The sequence below is a fragment of the Rhipicephalus microplus genome, chromosome 10 (genome assembly GCF_043290135.1).
Source record: "Rhipicephalus microplus isolate Deutch F79 chromosome 10, USDA_Rmic, whole genome shotgun sequence".
Classification (NCBI taxonomy): domain Eukaryota; kingdom Metazoa; phylum Arthropoda; class Arachnida; order Ixodida; family Ixodidae; genus Rhipicephalus; species Rhipicephalus microplus.
Genome location: NC_134709.1, coordinates 62,232,768 through 62,260,662, shown reverse-complemented (window position 1 = coordinate 62,260,662; position 27,895 = coordinate 62,232,768). Strand labels below are relative to the sequence as shown.

The window sequence follows — 27,895 nt, the reverse complement described above, 5'->3', positions numbered from 1 at the left end:
GAAGAAGAGAGCGACTACGCCATGGCCGCACCACAGCTGGACCCGTCTCCGATGTACGATAACGAAACACCCGTTACATCTGGGATGGCGAAGACGCCACCCTCGAAGCTTCATAAATCGTCCCGTGGGGTGAGTTTTCGCGTAATGCTCAACAGGGCTTTAGGTCTACCCTTTTCATTTAACCACGCGATTGGGTTTCCTGATCCTAGCGTTTCCTGATCCTCGAGTCTGGTTTTACAATTTAATGTATGCTAGGGAAGGTAAAAAAAAAGATCACTGCCGAAGCAAGGTTGCGACGAAATGAATGACGTCTAATACGGCGCTCTTATTGGCACGAGTGCTTGAGTGTGACGTAGAGAATGACGTAACTGATGGAGCAGCCAATGAAGACGTCTAGCGTTTCTCGTCGCGAATGGTTGTTAGTTTCGCCAAGCTATACACAGCTTTTGCTGTAAAAGGTGTAGCTGGGATAGAAGCGTCAGTTGTCGAAACCAATGTAGACAGCATACTGGCGACTAGGCGGAACTCGTGAACACTTCAAAAACGTATGAAGTATCTGGACGCAGCGGCTTTCACAAAAGAAAGGCTTGAGTACCATGAACTATAGAACCATAGTCTTGAGTACGCCACTCGTTTTCTGCGAATGCGCAAAACGTTTGAAAACTTACGTATGCACATTGCTAGAGACACCCCACTCACCCTAATAAGGCATGTGTACATGAGATCACTTTGATAGCACACGTTATCTCTCTTCAGGATGGCCCAACAAGTTAAGTAGGGCGCCGTTGTGATACGGTGGTTGAGGTGCTCGGCTGCTGTAGCAAAAGTCACGTGTTTGATCACCGCATTTCGGTTAAAGTGAAGTTGTATAGATGCCCTTGTGCTGTACGATGTTAGGATACGTTAAGAACACATGATCAAAGGCTTTGACACTTTTTTCTAGGCGCGCCTTGCAATCATAGCGTGGCATTTGCACGTAAAGCAGTGCTAAGAATATTATTACGACAATATTTGTTATCATCATTATTACTAAGTTCGAAGTTAATGACATAAAACTTCTCACCTAGTCAGATAGTCGGACAGTGCTATGCCGCCCTTCACTTTTTGTCTAGCACAAACATGAGGAATTGCCTGTCAAATGCATGGGTATTACAGCAGGTGACGTGAGGGAACTGAAATGCATGAGACGTGAGCCACCCTCCTCTGTTTACTCTGTTTCAGCAAAGATCTTCTCAACGCACATATTCCAAGACAAATATAAAGGTATGTGAGCCGAGCATTTTTTAATGAAAAGGGAATTAGCGCTGCAATACGAACTCCAGCTTTAGATGGTGGGGGCAGACCCACATTCATTTTTGTGTTTTCCTGAATCACTTAGTGACGCGAGGTAGCTTGCTCATTCTCGTAGGTGCTGTAGTAACATGTCCATCATACATAATTAAGAGCAAGCGTCGGCAACCTTTTGACGCGGAGTGCCTAGTTCCGTGAAACTGACTGGCCAGGTGCCACACAGAAAATTCTGTAGGAAGGGAAGAGAATTTGCACGCACAACGTCTAAAATCGATGAATCAGCACTAATGGGTGCAATCGGGCTGAATACCACGCTTATCTTTAGCGAACACCTTATTTTAGGTCAAAACTGCTATGTCGACCTTCAGAGAGGCAATGGCAAGGTGGGAGAGTGACGCCTTGCCGAAGGCTGCAAAACACAGCCACGCTTGCGTCCCATCTGGGTGCCGACTCCCGATCTACACCATGGTTTCCACGCTTCGTCACGGTAACCGCAGGAGTTGTGTACTCGGCTACTTCTCAAATGATGGCGAGTCGACGTTTGTGGAAAGCGTGTGGTAACGGAGAAAGCGTGTGTTATTGTGGTCAATCATTACACGTGAGCCGTGACCACTGTGGCCGTGACCCTCCCGCAGAGGGTGGTTGCCGCCTGCAAGATCTGGAATTTATGGCCTATGGACAATTTTCGAAGATGTGCTTAAGCACTATTTACACTCCGCAATCGCTAAGCTAATCATAGGGCAGGAGGTTCATAGGCATAAAAATAGCTGCAGTAACAAGTTCAAAAAACGTTCACTTTTTCAATTTTTTAGTTTCAATTTATTTACATTCACATAAATCATACATGCTTGCATAAGTATACAAAAGGAGTTCTCAGAGGAGTTGGCTGAAGGGGGTCCTCCTAGATGAGCTAGTTGGTTCGTGAATATTGTGATAAAATAGCACAGATGATGGGATGAGGAATGTACAAAACAGTGCTGTATTTCGTAAATTCTTAGTCCCCTTGGCTGCACCGGTTCTCCACAACAACACATCCAGCTTTTCTATGACGTTGTCTGTTTTACATCTCAAAACACGTGCGAAGTACGCAAAAACATTTGTCGCAAAAGCCGAAGATATCGGCTCCCATCAATTCAAAAAATTTTCGTCTGACGAACCCAGGTGAGAAGCCCATTGATATCGTCTAACGAAGAGTCGTCCCCGTCTTCCCTGGCACGAAGACCCGTGAGGGCCCCTCGGCACCTGAAGGGGCAGCCACGTCCTAACGCTAGGCAACCAGTGGAAGTTGTGTCCCCATATCAACCACGGGTGGCCTCTAGCATCGACAGTGACGAGGTTAGTCGTTATGGCTGTGCCTTTAAGCAAACCTTGGGGAGAACTGCGAAAAAAGGGACATTTTGTAAACACTGAAGTGCGCTCGGCGACAGCCTGTGGCCATTGAGACGGGGTTGGTCTGACTGGAACGCGATGCGTGATTCTCCCTTCTTCCTTGAGTGGGCGGATTGTGGCCTTATTACGGGAAAGGTGCGCGTGCTGGGAGCCATTATAGATAAACTGCACTGCTGCAACGAGATGTCGGGCTAAGGAGCGTTGCCGTGCGCGCCGTTAAATCATTACGAGATGGCTGAGAGAGGGCAAGTGGAGAGACCCTTAGTATTCTCAACGATTAAGCATTTCGTGCATATTATAAACCAGCGCTGGAACACGCGACCCCGGTGTTAACCACGGGCTATGGTTGATAATATTACCTTTCTTGTATGTTCTGATGTTTAGATCACTATCTTTCAGAAATGTGCGTTCTATACTATATATATGAATTGGGTGATGTTAGCTTGGAAGACTTGAGGCACACCTAAAGGTTTTATAGGGGTGGCGCTTTATCCTGCGGTTTGGCATCGCAAGTTTAATTTGCTGACACAATCAAAACAGACGTTAAGGCTTGTGCGGAAGCTCTTCGAGGTAGCGTATGCCTGCATTCAGGGCACGGAAATATACAGCCGGTCATCGGGAGTGTGGGGAACTAATGATTTTCACTTTAATATTTAGGCTAGTGATGAACTATTGCAATAGTTTCAAGAATCAGTCCTAAGCTGAGAAAGTGCTTTCAATAGCACTAAAAGATAAAAGGAAAATAGCCTGAAGATACCACATTGAGAAATCAAATAAGAGGATGGGTCAATACATTGTTGATGGGGGATCTGTGATAATTTTTTATAGCGAAAGCTGCAGTGAAGTCACGACTGGGGTTAATTTTGGCGCTGCAGTCTGTCGCCGCATCCTCCACCAGTAAACTTAACCACCATCACGTGACATATATGGATAAATTAAAAATATATAGAGGACAGACTGCCAATCTAAACAGGGCCATCTGCGTGGCAGCGCAGCTTAGTTACGCCTGAGCTATCCAGCTGAGCTACCACTCAGCTACTCCGATGCTTGAAAGTGCTCTGCAAACTGACCCTGTGTAGGCTTGTTACCGGGCAGGGAATCACGTTAACATGTGTGAGAAACCCTTTTAGAATGAGAATCGCTTAACTACCGATTCATAAAACGCTCCAACCCTTTACAGAAGCCAATGGCGGAATCCTTCATTGTCGTCAGACACAGCATCAGCAAAGTGCAGAAGATTCATTAAAACAGTTTAGCGGGTATGCCACTTTTCCAATGAGTGGCGAATAATCGCATATAGTGGACGCGATTCTCCACTGCGCAAAACCATGATGGTCTTGGCGTATCGGGTACCATATGCGCTTGCAGTAGTTATCCCAAGAGTGTTGAGAAAAAGACTCTAGAAAGACCACTCTTCAAGCTTTCGCTGTGGCTCTGCTGCTGTCGGCGGTAAAAACATTGGTTAAAAAACAAGACAGGTGTGCAAAGACCACCCCATAACAGGATGACACCTACAACTAGCAGGTGGGGATGCCAAGTACGGGATCCCATAGCCGTCTGCTGCTGCTTGGTCTCCTCGAAGCAAGGCCTTTTGGACCTGAAGGCAAGAACAGCCAAACAGGGCTGCCTCCCAGTCCGCCCGGGTAGGGGTGGGGATTGGGGGTACAGCAGGGTTGCAGCAGCAGACCCATATCATGTGGTAGATGACCGAATTAACACTTCTCCTCACAGTATGAGCAGCTGCCGGAAAAGGCGGTATTGGAATGTTTGAGTCCTGCTGAGCACAACATAGTGTTCGTGAGGAGTCTGAGTAAAAGTGGCTCCTCCTCTTTGATTAGGCTTTTGCATGGCGTGGATAAAGGCTGTGGTTGGATTGGTAATTTTGCACAATTTCGCGTAAAGAATGCGCTATATTCAATTCAAGGTCATCCTGATCAGGGGAGGCGAATGGAAATGCCAAATGGGAGAGCGTGCGGGCGGTGGCATCGCCTTCCTCATTCCTTTCGAGTGCCATGTGTTGAGAAACCCAGACTATTCGGCGGGGTGCAGAGATAGGTCGTTGCATTAGTCCATAGGCTAACAAAGTGGCACAGCCATTTACGATGCTTCGACAGGTGCCACGAGGGTCGGAGATGATGGTCTGCGATCTGGGGTGACAAGCTGCTAATGCAAGCACCTTCGTCCGCGTGGATTATGTCCCGGGCTCAAAACGTGATCTCATTAACTGTTTGGCTCTCGCTTACGACAGCGGCTGGGTACCATCCGCCATAGTGCGGGCTGGTGGCGCCCACCTAGAACGCACCGAGTTTCGATCCATATTAGTGGACCAGCGCCTCCCCCCACGCCAGGCGCTGGCCATTGTGGTCTTCTTTTGTAATATTGTTTTGAAGAGGGCGCACGTGATGGGTGCTTCGCGTTTCGCGGAAGCATCGCTGCTCATTGAGTCTGCATTAAGAACCGTTGGACGTTGTATAGGATGTTTAATACTCAGATAAACGCATAAAAAACAGCGATTATTACTATTGGTGCACGGACATGGAAGTTATTAGCCTCCGAATTTCAAAACCACAGCAGTCGTCTAGGACAACGCTTCCTATTGCGCTAACCTTAATGTAGGTATCAATCACAATGGGCCCTCTATAGCGATATACGCGAGGTCTCACCTTATGTTGATTTGTTTCCGCATGCCTAGTGTAATTTCGCATGTTTCTTACATCTATTGTCTAATATACGGAATCCTAGTATTTATGAGGAGAAAAAAATTGATTTTATAAAGTTGAGCGCTTAATACCCTGGCCAAGCTTGGTCCGTGGTGCATTACACGACACTTATTGGTTAGATTAACCAAAATGCCAGACCAATGTCATCGCTTCCACGTTGTTAAACACCACTTCCGAATACAAAAATAACATTTGTGCATCACCATAGTACGAAATCAAACTCGTTTATCTAATGAAACGAAATTAAAACAGCCTTATTTTGAGCGTCGCCACTTGCGAACCTCTTTGCTTGCGAAGCGATACCGGTGAATTCCCAATTATAGAAGTGACCCAAGCGACACGCTCAATTTGTGCTGCAGGGTACCGTAAAATAATGCGGTACATAGCCTCTTGGAAGTAGGGAAATTGGAAGCTCGGTAGATAGATAGGCAGTAATGCTAGCTTGCATGTCTATTTCTGCGAACATATGAGATTATTTGTGAGAATGTTGCTCTGTTTTGTCCAACCAGGGAACGCATTGCACTAGAGGCAACAATGGATGTGCAAGCGTCAAACAAAAAAAATTTACACGATCTCCCACTAAAGGAAACCACGAGTAGTATGCAATGCCGTACGTGGGTTAAAGTTCCTTTCATCACGGGCACCTTGCTAGATGGTAGCGCGTCCTCTAGAGTGGAGCACATCATAATTTCGCTGTATATAGTATTTGTTGTTGTTACTCGACACCAACTCTTGTTGGAACACGGCACACGAGAGCACGTCGACTCGTCGCGCGTCTGCAGAATCTCGTTCCCCGATGCGCCATCACGTGATTGTTGAAAGAGTGTAAGGAAGAAAGGCCCCAGCGCTTTACCGAGACCCTTACACAGGTTAGAACGTGCTAGCGCGTGAACGCGTTCTTGCAGTGCTTGGGTCACTGCTTGGGCATGCGCAGTGTTGCGGTCCCGCCACACACCACCGAAGTGAACTCCATCATAAGCTGCTTCGCGTCCAAAAGTGATTGAGCTCGATTCACTCCAGTGCATAAAACCAGAGCCACTATCTCAGCAATACTGAGTGTATCTTGTCTCACACTTTCGTAGAATAACAGTGCTGTTCACTTACCAAGCCTGTGCTTTTATAGTACGAAGCCATGTAGTCAGTGATATCGCTTCTTGCTAGAAAGCCCATTAAAATTCCCGCTTTCATTGAGGTTTACGAATCTTACTTGTGACTGTGCCATGGTTCGCATTTACTGAGCAAATTTAACTGCTATTGCAATAAATTTTTAGGCAAGAAAAAAGTCACAGCTTTGCCACAAAGACGAAGTACTGAACGTATTAGCAACAAATTTGAAGGTCACGCACAGAATGGCAAGCAGATCGAAACGTGCCCCACGTTTTAACGCACAAAAGACACACAAAACGTACTCAAAGGTGCAGATCAACGCGAATAAGCGTCTCGGTTGTTACTTCGTTATGTCTGAAAAGCGAACCCTTTTCGCAAACAGAGGTTGTGCAACAATTTCAGTCACCTTTGTGTGCCCCATAACTACAAGAGAATCGTTCCAGTGTGAGCCCTACGCCAGCCAAGATGTATGATCTTCCCCGCCGGGAGATAAGGGTGCGCAAGGGATCGTCCACTCCCCTTCCCTCCGCGGGCCTAAGCACGCGTGAGAGCCGCTGTGCGCTCATTGCGCCATCTTGCTGATAATGCTGAAAACACGATAGCTTCGCCCTCCCGAGGTGCTCGCCAACAGCTGTAAATGGTAGATATAAATAACTTGCCGTTTGAACGTTGAAGTAGGTACCTTTTAGTGGCTTACTATATGTATGTTCGTGGTGATGCTGCGACCCTTAACATACATATCGTAAGAAGTGTACTAGAGATTTGTGACGCCTTTGAAGAACGAGTAGCAATCATGCAGATAGATTTACAGAAAGCTTTTAATTAATTTGTGAGGTTTAACGTCCCAAAACCACAATATGAAGTCCCAAAACCACCAGAAAGCTTTTGACCGTGTCTCCCATGAAGTATTGTTCAGTGTGTTGAAGCATGTGGAAGTTGGTGACGTAATTTTTGATAGTTCGAAGATGGCATATTCACAGTGTGTAACGCAGTTGATAGTCAATAAGCAGCTCAGCGAAGAAATTGAAACACTAAGCTCTATCAAACAGGGATGCCCGGCCTCAGCATTGTTATTCGCCATCTACCTAGAACCCTTTTGCTTATCAATCATTCAACACTCAAGTGTGCAAGGCTTTCAGTTACAGAACACGGAGATAAAATTACTCGAATATGCTGACAATGTGGCAGAACTCTGCCAAGATAGACAAAGTATATGTGAAATCGTTTACATGGAAAATAAACTTTGTGACATGACGGGCAGTGTAATTAACTGGCATAAAACAACTGCCTTTTGGTACGGCAATTGGGATGTGAGGCCCGAGGTATATCTTAACAGAAAATGGGAAAGCAAGCGCCTAAATTACCTCGGTGTACCCTTGGACAGTTATCGCGACAACGCGGATTACTGGAAAGGTGAAGCAGAAACCCTAACGCAAAAAACAAATGCCTGGGGTGGTCGGGGTCTGTCTATATTCACACGTGCGACTGTATGCAACATGTTTTGATATCGAAAATCTGGTATGTCATGCAAGTTATCTGTATGTCACGCGTCAATGTACAGAAGCTTCACAGGATTTTTGCTGTGTTTGTGTGGAAATCGCCGTGGGAACGTACAAGCCGGTCTAATTTATTTCAGTCCGTTAGCAATGCGGACTCGGTTTATGTCATTTATTTATTAGACAAGTTGTCTCTCGGTTTATTTTCCTTCGCGATCAAAGAAACGAATTTCTGCAAACAGTGATAAAAGTAAGGCTGTCATCACGCATCCCGGATTTCGTTGTGTCTACAAACAGTGATATGTGCCGATATGTGACTGGTTTTTTGAGAGAAGTTATACCGTCTTTTGAGTTTTTGAAAGTGCGCTTTTAGCTGGAATATTTTGCCACTGTTATGCGAAAAAATCTGTACAGGGATCTCCGTGATGTCTTGTTCCCAACACCTTTGTACAGATCTATGTTCAATGGAGGACCCGGACAGGATGTTTTGAAAAGGGTCAAAAGGATGAAAGTAAAAACAGGGGCAACAACTTTCTTTTTTTAAATTGCATTCCGGGACTCTCTCCGTAAAGCAGTAGCTAGCGGACAAGGGAATCGATGTACCATAGACAACCAATTGTTTACTTTGTAAAACACCTGAGACAATAGACCATGTGTTTATTCATTGCTGGGACGCTGTCTTTCATTGGGACATCCTTCAAAGAGCATTAAAAAAGATTTCCCCATTACAAGTCATGGCATTCGTTCTCTCTGTGTGGATGATGATGACGGCATACCATACGACATGGTTATGTTAATTAGCCTTCACAGCATCTGGCAGACCACAATGGCTTACAGACATCTTGACCAGAACATACGTCCTGTCCGGGAGAACTTCATTGCAAATATCCGGAATATCAATGAGGTGTATAAACAACAAGAACCTCCCAGCTGGCTAACAATGTTAGAGGAATCGTGCGACCTGAAAAAAATTTAATGTGAGCACTTGGGATCAAACATTGGTCCAAGTGTATTTTATCATTCATGTTTCTGTGTGAACACCTGTAAAGAAAAACAGGTAATAAAAAAACCTTTTAGTGGCTTAGTGGTTAACGCCTCTTATTGACGACGTGGAGGTCCCACGTTCGATTCCGCGTTTCGGAGTCTTTATTTCTGGATTTTTTTGTGTCTTGCGTTTTCATATATATAGAAACGAATACATATACGGTGCATGACGTTCGACACCAACTTCGACGTCAGCGGCATTATCCAGGCGAGAGTGTCTATATAGCAATTTTCGCAATAACAAAGAAATCATGGATTGGCAAATCCGCACTTCTGCACTACCGCATCACGGCGCCATGACAGACTATATTTGGCAATGCATGTGCAGCCCTTGCTGTTTAGGTCGGTACTACCATATGCACTTTTCTTTAGTGGTGGTAAGGAATTTTGTTTTCCAAATTCAGAAAAGGATTTTAGAATTCTTGCTTCCCAACAGCAATCAAAATATAAAGAAACTAAGTTTTCTTTTTTATCACTGACACTGATGCTACGAATGAGTGCGCTGCTATCAAACTGAAAATAATAAGGGAGCCTAAAAAGTGCTAGAAGTAAACGCTCCTTTTTCTTGTCTGTTAGTTCCTGCCAATAACGTTTTACTAAATATCGGTCTGCCATGCGGAATACCAGAATGAGACACACAACCCAAGTTTACCATTCGCGTACAGCTCCTGTCGGCGAGTTTGTTCGTAAATCGCCATCCAAAGCGACAATATAGCACTGGTGTGGTCATCCACCACGAAAGAACTTGAAAGTATGCTAATCAAAAGCACCATCTCTGAGCCTATCCTGAGAGCGTGGTCTTATATGTCACCATAAATTGTGAATTTCGTTTTTTATGCCGGTGAACGCTGTTGACGCCAAGTCGAACATGATATCCATATATCATGTCGTTTACTGCAAACGAGACTGGCTCTCTTCGATGTAAATATTTCAGTGTAAGCAGAACGTGTATCCAAAACATATATACGACAGATTATCAGATTGTGCTCGCAAAAAAATGCCGACGCGATGATACATACACGGCCAACGATACGAGATCCGCTTTAAGGTTAGAAAAAAAAAGCCTTATATATAGGTGATTGTTGCATGAGTATAGATGTTCAGCATCCGGTGGCACTGTGAACGGAGATGGCGCCAGCAGTTGTGTTATCAAGTGGAGATCAAGCCAGGATGACATCACGTCGTAATACCACCGATGACTTGATGATTGGCGTCGTATGATGAAGTGTTCAATTAACACCATCGCCTGGTCAAAGCGGGACCGATCGCAAAGGCAGTGTCAAGTCTCACGAGATGCAGAGAGCTTCAAAAAAGGAAAAGGGGAAATAAAGATAGGTAAAATATTGTGGCATCTTTCGCTAAACGGAACCATGCGTGAAAGCGAAGCAGCAGAGATATGGTGAACGGCACCCACAGAAGCCCATCTACGTCGTCTTAAGCAGGTGCGCCAACATTAAGAACCTCTACTTGACTAACGCTGCTGGTAAGCATGACTATAGCCCTCATAAACAGCCGGCCCCACCACGTACAGGCGTGAGACATCAAACGTCATACCGTGCTATCTAAAGCAGGCGCGCTCTGTCTCATAGAAGTGTGGAACGCCGCATGACCCACGACCAAGGACTACATAGTGATCGCGTGAACTGAGGAATCGTCTTGTTTCCTTCGCCGCTGACTCAGGAGGGATTAGGGGAAGATAGGGGGGGGGAGAGACGGAGAGGAGATGTGCATGCGCAGTGGGGGTGGATGCCGCCACAGGGAGGGAGGGACACAGGCTATGGAATACTCTACTTCGCATCTAAAACGCCATCTCCTGATATGGTCACTGTAATTATATGAAAGCTGTTAGGAGAGGTTTCTTTTTCATCGGCGTTTTCATTGCAGTTAGCTATGCGACTATATTTTTTTCAATTGTATTAACGCATTGTTTCTCCCGAGTCCAACCCAACCTCTTACCATGGCGACATTCTAAGAGCTGTCTCTTGCGCTTTAGTCGCAGTCATACGCAGGTCTCCAGAACAGTCGTTGGTGGCAGCTGCTGTGGATGCTGTCCTCAACAGTTTTCATCACAGCACTCATCCCGATGGTCGTGTTCTTGACGTTCTTCACGCGCCCGGGAAGGGCATTCCCGACCTCCATGGTCATCCCTGGTGTGGCTACAAGGGTCACCGGCGTGTCCTCGCCTTTTACCATACCGAAGGTGAGACAATGTATAACGTGACTTTTTGGTGGAGTGGCAAGAACAGGCACGTATTCCGTGAACGCGAAAGCATTAAAGAGTCCGTTTCCCAGAAATTCCGCTGTGGGCGTTGGCGTGTGCGTTGTTGGTTGTGAGTGGGACTCATCTTGTGCGTGACCGTGAAATCGAAAAAAAAAGATTTAAGTAAAATGAATAATAAATATTTCTGAGTCAGAATGGGGATAGATCTGGGTTCGTTAACGTAGAAAGCGAATGTTATACTAAAAATATAGTGAAAATGACTTTCTGTGTTTGAAAATCTAGTGAAAATCACGTTCATGTTTTAAAAACACACAACACACGCATGCTGAATGCTGAATACATGCTTCACAGTACATGTAATATCACAGAAATATTGTGCTATACAACATTGCATTATCGTGGGGCATAAGAAGATGTGATTGTCATAAGAACGTCAGAGTTTAAAGCCAGTCACTCATTAGAAAAGCCACATACGTTACTGAGCGTATTATATGTTTTCATATCACGCGTGCAACTGCTCGTGGTAAAGCATACTACCTAATACACAGTATGCAGACATATGCCAAAGCTTCTCTGACACAAGTCATCTTCATGTTTATCGATTAGATTGCAGAAATGCCAATTTAAATTTCTCGAGTAACATGATACAACAAAAGAAGCACAGCATATCCATAGAGTGAATGATGACTAAGGTGAAGCGTCCATTCATATGTCCGTGTGTCCATCCGTCCGTGCGTCTGGACAGACAGGCGGACGGAGGCACAGACACACGGATGGATAGACCGACGGACGGAGTGACGGAAGCACGGACACACGAACGGAACGACGAACGGACAGATGGACACGGGTGCACGCACGCCTGGATAGAGGGAAGGGCAGACGTACAGACGGACGGACCAACGGTCGAATTCCGGGACAGTTGGAAGCATAGAGGACAGACACGCAGACGGATCTACAGAGGCACAGACGGACGCATGGATGGACAAACGCAGCACGAACGGACAGACAGGTGAACGGACGGATGAATAGAAAGGTGGACGGAAGGATGAACCATCAGACAGATGGATAGAAGGATGGAAAGAAACTTGGGCAGACAGATGGAGGGACGTACGCACGGACGGACGGAAGCACGTACAGATGGACAGATGGACGGACGGGTGAACAGACAGACTTACGAACGCTTGGTACTACTCATCATCATTCACTCCGTGAATATGCTCTGAAAACAACTAAAACCATCTAGTTATATTATTCCAAGGACATATGCACACAACACCATCTATTGACCAAGTCATAAACTAGAGGTGGTACTGACTACATTTTAGATAAATACGGAGGAGGGAATTATTCCCGACTCAAGAAGCTTCGCCCCTAAATGTATGCACCAAGGGGTTGAAGTACGGGGCAGGATTAGCGTAAGGATGTATTTTTTCTTCTTACTGTGACATTGGCCTTGCTGACTTAGAGCCCGTGTTCACGTTCACTATAGAATGCGTTGTCTGACAAAGCGATGGGCAAGTAGGAGCCTCGTAAGGCAGAAGACGGGTCACGTGATCGACGGCGGAGACTGTAACTGAAATTCGGAATGAATCAGTTCTGTACGGAACACATTACATTTTATTGCAATTTTTAAATTCATCAATTCATAATATGAAACTGCAACAGTCTGGGTAATTAAATTATATTTTCTGGTAATTGAATATCTAACAATTGCATCTTGTTGCAAAGTGAGCTGTAACCAGCAGTGCAGTAAGGAACTAAATTTGCGAAATATAGGATGACCAGGAGGGGGTGGAACTTTCTTCGATGAACGTTGTCGTAACACCAGTGCATGTGTTGCCAGGTTAGTCCTCTTCGATGCCTTCGTTTTAATTACTGCAGTATATTGAACCGTTCTCCTTGGCAATCAATATTGCCGACAACGAGCACTTTTTGTGTACTTTTTATGTGTCATTACCATTCACGCACCACTAGATTTTTGTACGCGACATACTGAAACTATGGTATTATAATAACGGCTTGTCGTTTTTTGTTTTGTAACAGACATCTGCTGGTTTGCCTCGTGTGACCGTTGACTCTGATGAGGGCTTTCTTCTGCAACCGGGAGAGACAATACAAGATTTCTGCAGCAAGGAGATGGAACTGGACGAAAGGCCCCCTGCGCCGTCGGCCCCGGTGCCCACGGGAAAGTCTCTGAATACGACCACAAAGGACATACAGCAGCGACCAGTCATCTGCGTCTTTAACGCTAAGTGAGTGTCAGATTATGCATTAAGTCAGCAATCAGACTTGTATTTGGGCCCCTCGGACTATTTCCTAACCTCACGTCAAAAGCCTCTCATGCCTCCTTCTCTTCTGGAGTTCCTTGAGGGAGCCAGCATTTCCTAAAAACTTCTGGAACTGAGGTGGCATAGAAAGGCTTCAGCCTTTCTTTGCCAGCAGCCGCCTCAGTAAAGTTCATCGTGTGTCTCACGTCTGGGAAAAAGATTACGTGTGAAATATGGACTGGAAGCTCAATTGTAGGCAAGAATGACAATATTTCTTCGCATAGCGATGAATATTAACGCGCACATGTTTTTTTCGCGATATGGGTCTCAGCTTTTTCCACTTATTTAACGTTCACCTGTTATACCTGACAAAGACAGAATGGTCGGGAAACTTTAGACCTCATTGCTTTCAATGATGCATTTCAATGACCTGGTTTGTGAGTGCAAGTAATAAGAATAGTTTACAGCGTTTTAGACGTGGGTGAGACTAATTTTCATGACAGAGCCGCGTGAAGCTTATGAAAATTCTCTAGTTTGGTCCTATGTTGCCTCCAATATTCTTCTTTGATTGCATTCCGATCGAGGGCGTGTTTCTAACCAAACAATACGATCTTACAGTATCCGTTCACAAGAATCCAAGTCCTGATCGGATGCAGACGCATGTGGGCGAATTCTTAGTAGTGTCAGAGTGCGGTGCCTCGGGGTTGAATTCATAGTTGTCGCGAATGGTTGGAATATTTGAAGATTATCGGTTCCTCTTGATCCTAACTCGTAAGTTCCATTTTCGGAGTGATCATGTTTTTTAGACATACGAACCAGGGTCGTACAACAAAAAGGGTTCTTTTGAAGCTGTTTGTCCTACGCTTTAAAATACTCTTGCTGCAACAGCCAAGGCACCAGCTTTCAGGTGTTGGTCACACGCCGGTAATACGGAAGATTACTAATCTCAACACTGGATGTAATTCGCGGCAAAGAAAAGGAAGGTTTCCTAGGCATACATTGTAGCACATGCAGATGGTAGAATGATAACGCATACGCTTCAAATATAGAGTTTTTGCGAGCTTTAACTACGTACGCGACACGAACCGCCTTAGCATGCCCTCAGATACTGTTTGATATGCGATCAAGATTACATTCTTAGCGCGCTAACTTGAAGTCCATGCTGTTGCTTTCAGATACTGGCGGCTCCAGGACACCTACCTCCCTGACTTTATCCCGGTCCATTACTGCACGGCGATACTCTGGTATGGCTATGCTGTAGACGTGAAAGACGGCAGCATCGTGTGGAAGTACCCGAGTGCAAAGACGTACAAGAACTCCTTGCTAGTAATGCTTTACAACGGCCAACTTTTGCACCGGGGCAACAACATCTCTGTGTACTTCGCTTTGGGCGGAGCGCGCGAAGACAACGCCAACTTGTCTTTAATGGTCGGTAACCCCGAAACTCGGCGACGATTGGTGGCGTCCGTTTGGCTTGAGCTTAACAACCCGTTTCCACCGTGGACGGTAAGATTCATAGTATACTTGCCCTCATACTTGCTAGAGTGATAAGCTATTGTCTACCCAGAAACTGTTGTGCAAGGTTGTGGCATGTTCGGGCAGCCTCACTAACCCATGGACGGTATGAATCATAGTTGCCAGTATACCTGCCATCATATTTGCCAGAGTCATACTCACCAGTGTGACTCATGACGTTCGCTTCAGATCTAAAAGACGTACACAGATCCAATGGATAAGTGATTGCGCGAACTTCAATCGCGACGCTGTGCATCAGAATCAGTTTAGCGTCATACTAAAAAAAACAGTCGATACCTTCCAGGCCTTTCAGTAACAAAATAATGCAAATAACATTATCTAGCGCTTTACGTGCCCGGGCCTCTTCTATTTTGCCTGCATCAAAATGCGACTGCCACGACCGAGATCGAGTCCGTGACCTGCGGGTCAGCTTTTGAGCACCCTAACCGCTACGCCACCGTGGTGGGCAAACATAGATACACTGTACAGTTACAGTGACTAAATTTGTTGTTCCTGTAATGTGTTACCTAAATAATTACTTCTTTGATCTCGTAATTTGCTAATGATGAATTGATTTAGGAAAACTACTTTCAAGGAAGTTGTTCATTATTTTTATATACGCGTTCTAATGTAAAATAGAATGTCCGCTTTTCTTAGGAAAAACATTTTGCTAAGATGTAAGAAAACAAACAGAAGTTTCGTACGAATTTTAAACTTCGATCGTGGGAACGAGCGAAATACACAGAAAAGACAAAAGGAATCTGAACAGAAATCCTTCAACAACGCTTCTGGAAGGCCACAATCCTCACATTCAAACCAAGCTGATTCAACAATGCCCATACGCTTTGCCGACTATGAGACTGATAATCAGCATGATGGAGCTGTTTGAAAATCATAACATTATAACCGGGGGAGGAAGCTTATTTAACTGATGCCAGCATGGCGGTCACTTCAGGTAGCCAACTTTTCTTCGTTTTTTACTCTTTTGAAGCACGTGAGCCCTACGTGTCAAATTTTCGACGGCTCATGCTCTGAAGCATGCACCGTTCTGCATATATATATATATATATATATATATATATATATATATATATATATATATATATATATATATATATATATATATATATCTCGAACATCGCAGAAGACGCTGCCACAATTCGCGTTCGTAAAGCCGCCAAGCAAGTAGCAAGAAAGCCGCGCCATGGAACGCCGTCCTGCACTCACCACGATGCTACGCCACGGGACCGGCACGAGACTCGAGGGGCAGAGGAAGAGACCGACGAAGTGGGAATCAGCGAGCAAGAGGCATTTTAGGCTGACCATTTTTAGCTTTGACTTTACGGGCACAAGTTCGCCCTAAATAAAGAGTTTATATAGTACCAGGTGCTATAATTATTTGTAACAATCTGGTGGACGTGCCGGGTATGATTCCAAGCCCACCACAGGCAAGGGAGAGAAGCCCAGATCCCAGAAGATTGATGCCAGCAGAATTGACACCTGTGCACCAACGCACGAGTCGGCGACTACGTGGTGAGCAGCCCGAGTTTGGCCCCCTAATTGACCCATCAAGACCTGTCGAGACCTCAAGCACAAGCGTCACTGCGATGGCCACCCAGTCGCTGCCATCTCCATCTCACCTCATTGTGGATTCGCCACGTACACCAGAGGTCTTCCACGGTGAGACCTTTGAAGATGCCGAGGACTGGCTTGAAGGCTTCGAGCGCGTTGCACGATTGAATGGTTGGGACGAAGCCCGAAAACTTCGTTACGTTTACGTCGCCCTGCAAGATTCGGCACGTACGTGGTTTAGAACCACGAAGCATCCTTGCCGTCGTGGGACGACTTCCGACGAGAGCTAATCGCAACCTGTCCGAACACGGACCGCAAAGAGAAGGCAGAGGCTGCTCTTCAGGCAAGGAACCAACGGAATAAAGAGAGCGTGGCCATGTACATAGAAGACATGTCGCGGCTCTTCCGCCAAGCCGACCAAAACGTGGCCGAAGAGAAGAAGTTGTGGCACCTAATGCGCGGAGTAAAAGAAGAGATTTTTGCAGGCCTGGTGCGTAATTCACCGCGAACTGTGGCGGAGTTCCGGTCCGAGGCATCGACCATGGAAAGGACACTACAACAACGTGCGCGACTGTACAACAGAGAATTCAGCGTCTCTTCAGTCAGGGCGGAGCCAACAACCCTCCCCACCAACGTTGACGTCCTCCAAGAAATGGTGAGGGCTATTGTTAAGGAGGAGCTCCAGAAACTGCAACTCTCCAAAGTCCTCCAGTGATGCCATCATTCGCAGACGTTGTACGTGAAGAAGTGCGACAAGCAATTATTCAACCGCAGCCTCAGGTGCCACACCACACGCAACTGGAACCTCAGCCAAAGCTGTCGTACGCGCAAGTTGTACGGCGAGACATGAGACGCCCGAGCTTTGCACAAGCTCCCGTTATGCCACCGACCTTTCCTCGCAGTACGCCACCGCCGATGCCAGAAGCCAGACCCCGCAAAAGTGATGTATGGCGCACGGCAGACCGGCGGCCCCTCTGCTACCACTGTGGGGAGGCAGGTCATCTTTATCGGACATGCCACTACAGTCGGGTCGGCCTACGTGGCTTCCCAGTGAATGCACCTTGCCCTCGTAACGGTGAGCGCCCTTTCGAAATCGAAGAATAGTTATCTTCGCGCTATGCATATCCAAACACTCAGCGACATGAATCGCGGTCGATTGCACCAATGCGCCATAGGTCGCCGAGTCCACACCCATCATCTACTTTCCCGAGGCGTCGTTCACCAAGCCCTCGACGGGAAAACTAGAAGCAGTGACCTATGGAGGCAGGGCCGCTGATTTTCAGAAAACTGAAAACCCTCCATCGCTAACCGGATCAGTCGACGACACTGACACAATGACGGACAAGCGCAGTTATGGTGACGTGACATCCGAGCTACAAGTCAGAATCGACGACGTCAAAACCATAGCGTTATTAGACACAGGTGCAGACTACTCAGTAATAAGTGGCATGCTCGCAAAGAAGCTGAAGAAAGTGCTCACTCATTGGACCGGACCGCAGATATGCACCGCCGGAGGGAATTTAGTCAGCCCCATAGGAATGTGCACAGCGAGAGTGGGAATAAAAGACCTTGTGTACGTCTGCAGTTTTATTGTTCTCCCCGAATGTTCCCGTGAGGCAATTCTGGGCATGGACTTCCTGCAAGCGAACAGTGCCATCATCGACTTGCAGAAATCCCAAGTTTCTTTCTCTACAGAGAACGCTGTTGCCGTGTGTCATGCAGAGCAACCAATTGTTTCGTCTCTTCGTATTGTGGATGAAGGTGTGACAGTGCCGCCACGTAGCAGCGTGACAGTTTCTGTGAAAAGCGACGTTTTTCGTGAAGATGCCGGACTAGCTGATGGAAATATCGAACTGCTACTCACAAAAGGGATACGCGTGGCGAGAGGTCTAGTGAACCTGCGGAACGGATACACTGATGTGCTATTGACTAACTTTACCAACGAGGTACAGCATATGGCGAAGGGAGCAGCCATAGCATCACTTCACGACTACGTAAAAGTTTCAGATGTTTGCACCTTAGGAAAAGTACCCACAACGCCCTCAAGAGTGGACAGTGTCCTCGAGAAAATAGATATTGACCGAGAACTTAATCTCTGCAGAAAGACCAGATTGTGGAGTTGATCAAGGAATTCGCAGTGTTTTTTCTCTTCATAGAAAGTCGCACGTACACCTGTAGCAAAGCACCGTATTGTAATCGAAGGGCATCTTAAACAGGTTGTCAGCATCCATACCAAGTAGCGCCGAAAGAAAGGGAGGCGATAAAGAAGCAAGTACAGGAGATGCTCGACGACGATGTCATGCAGCCCTCCAAAAGCCCATGGGCATCGCCGGTAGTACTGGTGAGGAAGAAGGACAACACCATGCGGTTCTGTGTTGATTACAGAAAACTCAACCTCGTCACGAAGCGAGACGTGTACCCACTCCCACGAGTCGACGATACGTTGGATAAACTGCTCAATGCTCACTTTTTTTCATCGTTGGATCTAAAGAGCGGGTACTGGCAAATAGAAGTCGACGAACGAGATCGGGAAAAGACGGCGTTTGTGACACCCGACGGACTCCAGAGTTCAAAGTACTCCCATTTGGTTTGTGTTCTGCTCCCGCTACCTTCCAGAGGATGATGGACACTGTGCTCTCCGGCCTCAAATGGCAGTCATGTCTTGTCTATCTTGATGACGTAGTAATTTTTTCCACTACGTTCGAGCAGCACGTACAGAGATTGAGAACGGTACTGGACGCTATTCGTATGGCTGCACTTACGATCAAACCCGAAAAGGGCCACTTTGGATTCCGGGAGCTTCGGTTCCTCGGGCACATTGTCAGTTCTCACGGTGTCCACCCAGATCCGGATAAAATCACTGTGGTTGAAAATTTCCCAAGGCCAAGAGACAAAAAAGCTATGCGACGTTTCGTGGGGCTTTGTGCCTACTATAGGCGCTTTGTTGAAAACTTCTCCAAGATTGCGGAACCACTGACACGGCTTACGAAGGAAGGTGTACCATTTATCTGGCACCAAGAGCAAGAAGACGCCTTTTCTGAGTTACGACGGCGTTTGCAGTCACCTCCCATGCCCGCTCATTTCGACGAAGATGCCAAAACAGACATTCATACGCACGCCAGCAACGTTGGCCTCGGTGCTATTCTTGTTCAATGGCAGAACGGGGAAGAAAAAGTTTTTGATTATGCAAGCCGCACTCTTTCAAAAGCTGAGTATAATTATTCAGCTACGGAAAAGGAATGTCACGCAGTTATGTGGGCCATCAGTAAGTTCCGTCCATATTTATACGGTAGACCACTCCGAGCCATCAGTGACCATCATTCATTGTGCTGGCTTGCGAACCTCAAGGATCCTTCCGGAAGACTTGCTAGATAGAGCCTGCGTCTACAAGAATATGACATCACCGTAGTATACAAGTCTGGCCACAAGCACAATGACGCGGACTGCTTGTCACCAGCGCCAGTTCAGACCTCGTTTCCTGAGCATGAACAAGACTCCACATTTCTTGGAGCTGTGAATGTGTCGGAGATGGCTCATGATCAGCGAATGGACCCAGAATTACTTCTGCTTATTCAATACTTAGAGGGGCAGCAAGTCGATGTACTGCGAGTTTTCGTCCGTGGACTACGTTCCTACGCGTTCCGCAACAACGTTCTCTACAAGAGAAACTTTCAACACACCAGTGAAACGTTCCTACTGCTGATACCATCATCACTGCGAGCGGAAATTTTAGACGCGTGTGATGATGACCCATCGGCAGGTCACTTGGGCATTAGTAGGACTTTGGCAAGAATCCGCCAGAAATATTACTGGCCAAAATTGATGGATTCAGTACAGCATTACGTAAGATCATGTCGAGAATGCCAAAGACGCAAAGTACCACCCCTAAAACTAGCAGGTCTTTTGAAACCGATAAAGCCACCGAAAATCCCGTTTGAGCAGGTCGGAATGGATTTGCTAGGATCATTTCCTATGTCATCGTTTGGGAAGCGCTGGATAGTTGTAGCAACCGACTACATGACCCGGTATGCTGAGACGTCATCTCTCACAAAAGGAACGGCAAATGAAGTGGCTCAGTTTTTTGTGACCCAGATAGTGCTGCGACATGGCGCACCTAAAGTCCTTATAACTGACAAAGGAACTGCGTTCACTGCCAGGCTAGTACAGTCTGTCATGAAGCTAACGCACACCGACCACAGAACTACCGCATACCATCCGCAAACTAACGGGTTAACTGAAAGGCTGAACAGGACGCTTGCTGACATGATCGCGATGTATGTGGACGTCGAGCATCGGACTTGGGACACCATATTGCCGCATGCTACACTTGCATACAATACCGCAGTACAAGAGACAACCCACTTCACGCCATTTCAACTTGTTTATGGTCGGACAGTAATAACGACATTAGACGCGATGCTGCCTGTCAACAGCACGAATGTAGAGGACCCTGACATAAGCGAATATGTAGAAAGGGCAGAAGATGCGCGACAACTAGCACGAAACCGCATCATTCAACAGCAGGACATCGACGCACACCGTTATAAACTAAGACGAAGGGATGTTCAGTACTCTCCTGGAGACCAAGTGTGGGTCTGGACGCCTGTACGTGCACGTGGTCTATCAGAAAAGCTTATGCAGCGCTAGTTTGGCCCTTACAGGGTTCTTCGTCAGCTAGGCCCATTAAACTACGAAGTGATCCCTGAAGGTCAAGTAGGCACGACACGACGCCGGAATCTCCCGGAAGTTGTACATGTAGTACGGATGAAACCGTACGACGACAGGAACTCAACAAGTGAACTGACTCCCGTCGTCTAAGGCAAGGACCAGTCCTATTGTTTAGAAACTGTCAGCCGGCTCTACGCATCGGGGCGATGCGTGCTAGGAGGGGGACTAATGCCACAGCTCGAACATCGCAGAAGACGCTGCCACAATTCGCGTTCGTAAAAGCCGCCAAGCAAGTAGCAAGAAAGCCGCGCCATGGAACGCCGTCCTGCACGCTCCACGATGCTACGCCACGGTACTGGCACGAGACTCGAGGGGCAAAGGAAGAGACAGACGAAGTTGGAGTCAGCGAGCAAGAGGCATTCTAGGCTGACCATTTTTAGCTTTGAGTTTACGGGCACAAGTTCGCCCTAAATAAAGAGTTTATATAGTACCAGGCGCTATAATTATTCGTAACAATATATATATATATATATAGAAGGGAAGGCACGTCAGGTCTGGGTATTTTCTATAGTGAATGAACTTGCAGATAGCACATTGGAAAAGGAAATATTATTTACTAACGTTTCAGCCGTGGCACGGCTTCGTCAGAGTAAGTAGGTACGATACAATGCAGCCGCGTTTAGGCTCACGTGATGAACTCTCGGTACAGCAGCTAGGACAATCAAAGTGAAAAAAATGGTAATCTGTCAGAACCTTGCCACAAGGTGCGTGTGTGTGTGTGTGTGTCTGTGTGTGTGTATGCGCTGTTCGTACTATGCTGATAGTGCAGGAAAGCATGTTCTGCGAGCAGCTAACGCTATAGACAGTAAAAATGAACAGCTGTACTTTCACCGAAAGCGACCAGTAGACTCTTACTGAATGGCTGTCACCTCAAGTAACAACCTCATATTTTTATGAACTAAAATTGCTAATTATTTGCGTCTTGCACAATAAAAGTTTATGCAAAAAGGTTGCCATTTTTTAAATAAAACGCTGTACCCCGCTAAAAAGGGAGTACTGTGCGTGAAAGAGTTCACGAAAAGGCTGTTTTGAAACACGTCCCCAGTGGAGAATCCACCCAATAGCTATCATCCTGGAGTTTAATTTCTGTGTCATTGATGCTGCTTACCAACGACGTCTCGAATAATATTCATATTCATATTTATTTCAGAGAATTACAAATAAAAAAATGTGCATTTGTTCTGCCTAGAAGAAGCCAAAAAGGCAGGAATGCCTGATTGAATGTCACGCCCTTTGTTAAGGCTCACATTATTGAGTATTTAAATTCATATTTCAATTCAGTATCGTTTGAGGAATTTGTGGCAAAGTCATTAGTAATACTAAGAAATTGTAATTAGTTTGAAATGTAATACTACCATGTGTTGTAACCTGAGCGAAATTCATTTTTTTCATGCAGTGACTATCACAAGGCACCTTCTTGATTGATTGATATGTGTGGTTTAACGTGCTAAAACCACCATATGATTACGAGAGACGCCGTCGTGGAAGGTTCCGGAAATTTCGTACCTGGCATTCTTAGCGTGCACTAAAATCTGAGCACACGGGCCTACAGCATTTTCGCCTGCATTGAAAATGCAGCAGCCGCAGCTTGGATTCAATCCCGCGACCTGCGGGTCAGCAGCCGAGTACCTCGGCCACTAGATTATCGCGGTGGGGCAAGGCGCCTTTTTGCATTAAGTAGCTGCATAAACAAGTCATCACCCATTCGAAGAAGTCACTTTCTCGAAATTTAACTCTCGCACGAAGCAAAACTGGAACACATAGGTAGCGTTTCTCAAGTGTTGCGTTAGGAAACGCGGTGATGATCTGTGTAGTAGACTTCCGTTATGCACAGTAACCTTTACCATGCCATTCTTAAACATAGCTGTGGAACATTTCACCAAGATCAGTAATGCAACTGGGTCGTTAATGTTTCACGCAGGGAGTGAACGTGGACTGGGACTATCCGGGAGAACCATGCAACCCCGGAACGGGCAGCGGCGCCTTCGTAGAGCTAATCAATGACCTAAAGAGACAGTTTATTGATGTCATCATAAGCGTTCCACCAGTGAAGTCACGGCTACATGTCTACAGCCTGGACAAGGTCATTGGTTTAGTCGACTTTATCATCATCAAAACACACCTGCACACTGCGAACCCATCAATGCGTGACGTCGTCAGATGCAGCGGGGATCACAGCGACGCGGCTGACGTCTTCAACGCGGCGCTCAACAGCCTACCCAAGTCGGACGACGATTGGCGTCTAGGATACAGCATTTCGGTGCGTCAGGGTGGCAGTATTCTTTTAGACTGCACTAATAGACATCAGCATGCACTGATTACACACTACTTGAAGAAAGTGGTCCTGATTATCGATGGTGCGCCACCTGTCGAGCTCCATTCAGTGCGTGTGGGCAAAAATATAAACGCGTACAATCGTGTATGAACTTGTGCTGGATCTATATATACTTCACAGTATATGCATAATGCGCTTTACAGAAAATGAAGCCTTGCTGCCCTTGCATATAGTGTTTATTTAATAGGCAAATAAAACATAAACTTTTCTTCTGCCACACAACTTTTTCACCAGATATACGTTCACGTATACGTACACTACACATGCAATACCTCAAATGTTTATTATAATTTTTCAGTTTCACTTTATTGACAATTCTTTGCAACATACAATTACACTGGTTTCAGTTTAGTATACTGCTTCAAGTACATAGAGACTACAAATGAAATACACGCTAATATATCCCTATAATTCTTTCAAGTATCTACAATTATAGTGGCTTCCAGTTTAATACTCCTTCATGTACACAATCGGTTAATAGGAATGAAATACAGGCAAATATATAGTTATGATTCTCTCAAATATATACAATCACCATGATTTCACTATATACGCCTTCATGTACACAATCGTTCCCAAGAAGTGATGCACACAAAAATATATATGGATAGTGTTTTCGAATGTATACAATCACAGTGGTTTAAGCTTTGTATTCCTGGATGTATAACAATTGGTTATGAGAAATGATGTACATGCAAACATATGTGGGTTTTCGCACATATAACTTTAGCGAATACCTAAGAAACCAATACAATGATCAGAAACACAATAAGCTAAAAACGAACACAAAACTGAGTCAGGACACACAAAAACAAAAGAGGTAATGCATAATTATGGCTAATGACACAGCTGGGTCACATTATGCCAAATGTCCCAGCCATTTTCGCAACCATCTCAAATGTATTCGAAAAACTCGTGCTGCATTGAAAATAGTGAACTTGTGGAATATTTAGGGGAGGAAAAATATTTGGTCACGTGGCTGCCTTCTGAACTTCCTTGAATGCCGTCTAGGTGTTGTATGTGAAAAATTTTATTCTAAAAGCACCGCTCCTTCTTTCCATATGAAACTCGGTCTACGTGTTACGTAACAAGAGCTTAATTTAGGAGAGTTGGTTCATCGTGGTTGTGTGTTAGTCACAGCGCGACAACTTTAGGAAGAGCACCGACTGTCAACTGAATTTAATGAATGTGCTACGAGTGCTTTTATACGGAGTACAAGAACCGTGTTCATGCAGGACGACACGTGTGAGCACTACGAAAATAATCTTAACTGTGAAAAGAATACTTCCTCTCGGAAAGGATAAGTGAACGTGTAGTGATGCACTGATCATTGGTTTACCTGATAAAAAATACTTCTACAAACGTTAAATTGGCATTAAGTAAACCAATTCTCGTGTCGAATGGGGCAAGATTGACTATTCATGTTGCTGTTTAGTACACACACTTTTGAAAGGTTGCAAGGGGTGGAAAACAACACGCTAATATCATATCTGCTGGCTATTTTTTTAATTGTGAGACACCTGATGTGGTATAACCTGCAAAGGTTTTGGTCATTGTTTTTTGTTGGTCCTGTCTTCTTTAACTTTACTTTCAGCAGGAGGGTTTTGCAAACGGGTGTGATGATTCTGTTGGGACACCCAGCATCTTTTAGACTTTTAAACTGGTTTTTAAGCCTGACCTCACCCTTGTGCTAACATGACTTCTGAAGGGTGGACATGTGGTATCAATTCCTCTTTCTACTAATTTTGAATGCCCACTATCAAAAGGCAGAACATTTTTAGCACTCCTGGGCTGATAGCACCAGCCAATACCCTAGCAGCATCATCACACTTGTTTGCGAAACCCTCCTGCAGAAAGTAAAGTTAAAGGAAACAGGACCAAAAGTAAAAGAGAATGACCAATCACCTTTGCATGTCACAGGGTACTACGTACATAAGGTGTCTCACAATTTTAGGAAAAGAGCCAGCAGATATGACATTGTTGTTTTCCACCCCTTGCAAGCTTTCAAAAGTGCATGTACTTACAGCAACAGGAATAGTCAATCTTGCGTCATTCGTCACTAGAATAGGTTTACTGAATGCTAATTTAATGTGTATGAGATACCGCTAAGACGTGGAAAAGTAAACATAGGACAAACTGGGCAATGCTTCAATGATCAAGCAAGACAGCATGCTTTAAATGTTAAGAAGGACTATAGTAGTCTCATGGCCGGACACCGTAAAGAATGTAAGTGTAGTCCTAGGTTTCATAAAACACGGTTTTTGAAAAAAAAGCAAGCAGAAAATTGAGAGATTTTAGAACTCTTTATCAGGAAGGCCAAGGATCAATGCATCAGTACACCTTCACATATCTTTTCCGAAAAAGAGTATTCTTTTCTCGGTTGAAATTATTTTGTCATGGTCACACATGTGTTGTTGCAGATGAGCCCTGGTCTTGTGCTCAGTATAAAAACGCTCGTAGCACCTTCAATAAAATTCAGTTGACAGCGCTCTTTCCTGTCCTTTTTGCGATAAGATTTTTATTACAGAAAGAATTTAATTTTCTTACAGTTTAGGTATAATGATGAGTTTTCATTGTACCACAACATGGAGCAAAATGCATGTCAATGCGGACAAAAATCACGATTTTGTGAAATTCGTGATATTTTCTCGTATATTTCAGCAGCTTGAGAGGTATAAAGATATTTTTCACTCAAAATATACCTTCTGTGGAGTAATTATTCACTGCTCAGATATTCATACAAAGTGCAATATTGCAATAAAATATGCAAACATAACACATTTTGGCTTTATTCTTGGAAGCGAATGTAGCAAAAAAATGCACTATTATTATTGAGCTTCAAATACCTTACAGAAGCACATTTACTTAACAGGTAGAACGAATTTGCTTTAGAAAAAATAAGCGGTAGTTTTAAAATGAAATTTTCCACAAACACACACAGACGGCATTATGCCAGGAAGTTATAAGCCAGCCACACGAACAAAACTTTTTTTCTCGCTGAAATATTCTAGCAGTTCACTGATTTCAACGCAGTAAGTCAGCACATTTTTTTTCGTATACAATTCAGATGGTCGCCAAAGTGGCTGGGACGTTTGGCATGGAATGGTCCAGCTATATTTAAGCAAAATAACTTACACAAATAACAATATTTGTTCATCTACCATGACCACACTAGAAAAAGTTGTTCAGGCATTGTGACACTAAAATTTTCAGCGTCGTACTGCCTGAACAACTTCTTTGATAAAATCCAAACTCACGCCGAGAAAAAGCCCCTCAATCACGATGGTTGTTAAAGGCCTTGCGGCCGTAGACAATGTTCAAAATAAAAAACATCAACTCATCAGTGCTGTCACTCCTTCTTCATCATTACTGACACGGAAGATTTTTCGGTTATCCATGTGGAGGTTCAGGAAGTAGGCTTGCTCTAGGCTGGGGCCAGGGTAGACTACGCAGGACGTCAGCGACACCCTCTCATCCTGTAATAAGAGCAAATATGACTTCTCATAAAAGGATGTTCGTGCTGTTCTGGCAGCACCATATATAAAGAATGCGTAGTGTGTATCCTTCGAAATGGCGCGTAATTGACATTACACTGAACTCGAAGCATACAACCCATACATTCCAATAATTTCGTATGATAAAGATAAGAGTTTTCCAGCATACAGCAAATTCCCGAAATGAGGTGAAGTGTAAGACTACAGCTCAAAAATGGCACTTACGAAAGCCTGAACTCACTTAAGAATCAAATTCCTTCTAGGGTAGTGAGCCAGTGTGAAAAACAATTCTTAAAGTACAAGGTTCAGAACATGTAGCTATAATCAAAACGCACAAGAAACTCACCTGTTTATGTACAAACAGTGAAGACATCTCTGCTTTCTCTTTTACATGAGAACAAATGATCTTGGGCGTGGCACTAGCGAAGAGGTCTGCAAAAAAAAAGTAAAAGATTTACTGACTTTAATCACGCCTCTAACAATCTGAGGAATTGTTACAAATCACCAATCAGTGCAATTCTAACTGCCTCTATAAGGGCATCAAAAATGAACAATTTTCTCGTTCTTTCTACCCTCACAAGACGCTCCGTCAATGGAATCTAATCCAAATTTGACGCTGTGCTTCCTATTTGCCTGCTTTCTAGACGTAGGGCTGCAAACATGTGTTTTGTGCACCTAATCTAGCACAGAAAGTCGTCATCTATAATTAAATCATCT

At 45.0% G+C, this 27,895-nt stretch overlaps 1 protein-coding gene across 1 annotated transcript; it reads left to right on the top strand.

Annotated features, from left to right (window-relative positions):
* LOC142774273 (uncharacterized) lies at positions 1-23,906 on the top strand. Its single transcript, XM_075874666.1, has 7 exons — positions 1-129; positions 1,222-1,263; positions 2,452-2,625; positions 11,040-11,246; positions 13,311-13,519; positions 14,710-15,040; positions 23,271-23,906. Exons 1-7 carry the CDS (start codon positions 22-24, stop codon positions 23,772-23,774), a joined length of 1,575 nt encoding a protein of 524 aa, XP_075730781.1. The 5' UTR covers positions 1-21; the 3' UTR covers positions 23,775-23,906.
* Positions 23,907-27,895: the final 3,989 nt, after the last annotated feature.

What these genes read in the sequence shown, in the direction of transcription:
- LOC142774273 (XM_075874666.1), top strand. Translation starts at nt 22, where the DNA reads ATGGCCGCACCACAGCTGGACCCGTCTCCGATGTACGATAACGAAACA. An exon ending in TTCATAAATCGTCCCGTGGG is followed by an intron (nt 130 to 1,221) that starts GTGAGTTTTCGC and finishes ACTCTGTTTCAG; the next exon opens with CAAAGATCTTCTCAACGCAC. An exon ending in CGCCTTTTACCATACCGAAG is followed by an intron (nt 11,247 to 13,310) that starts GTGAGACAATGT and finishes GTTTTGTAACAG; the next exon opens with ACATCTGCTGGTTTGCCTCG.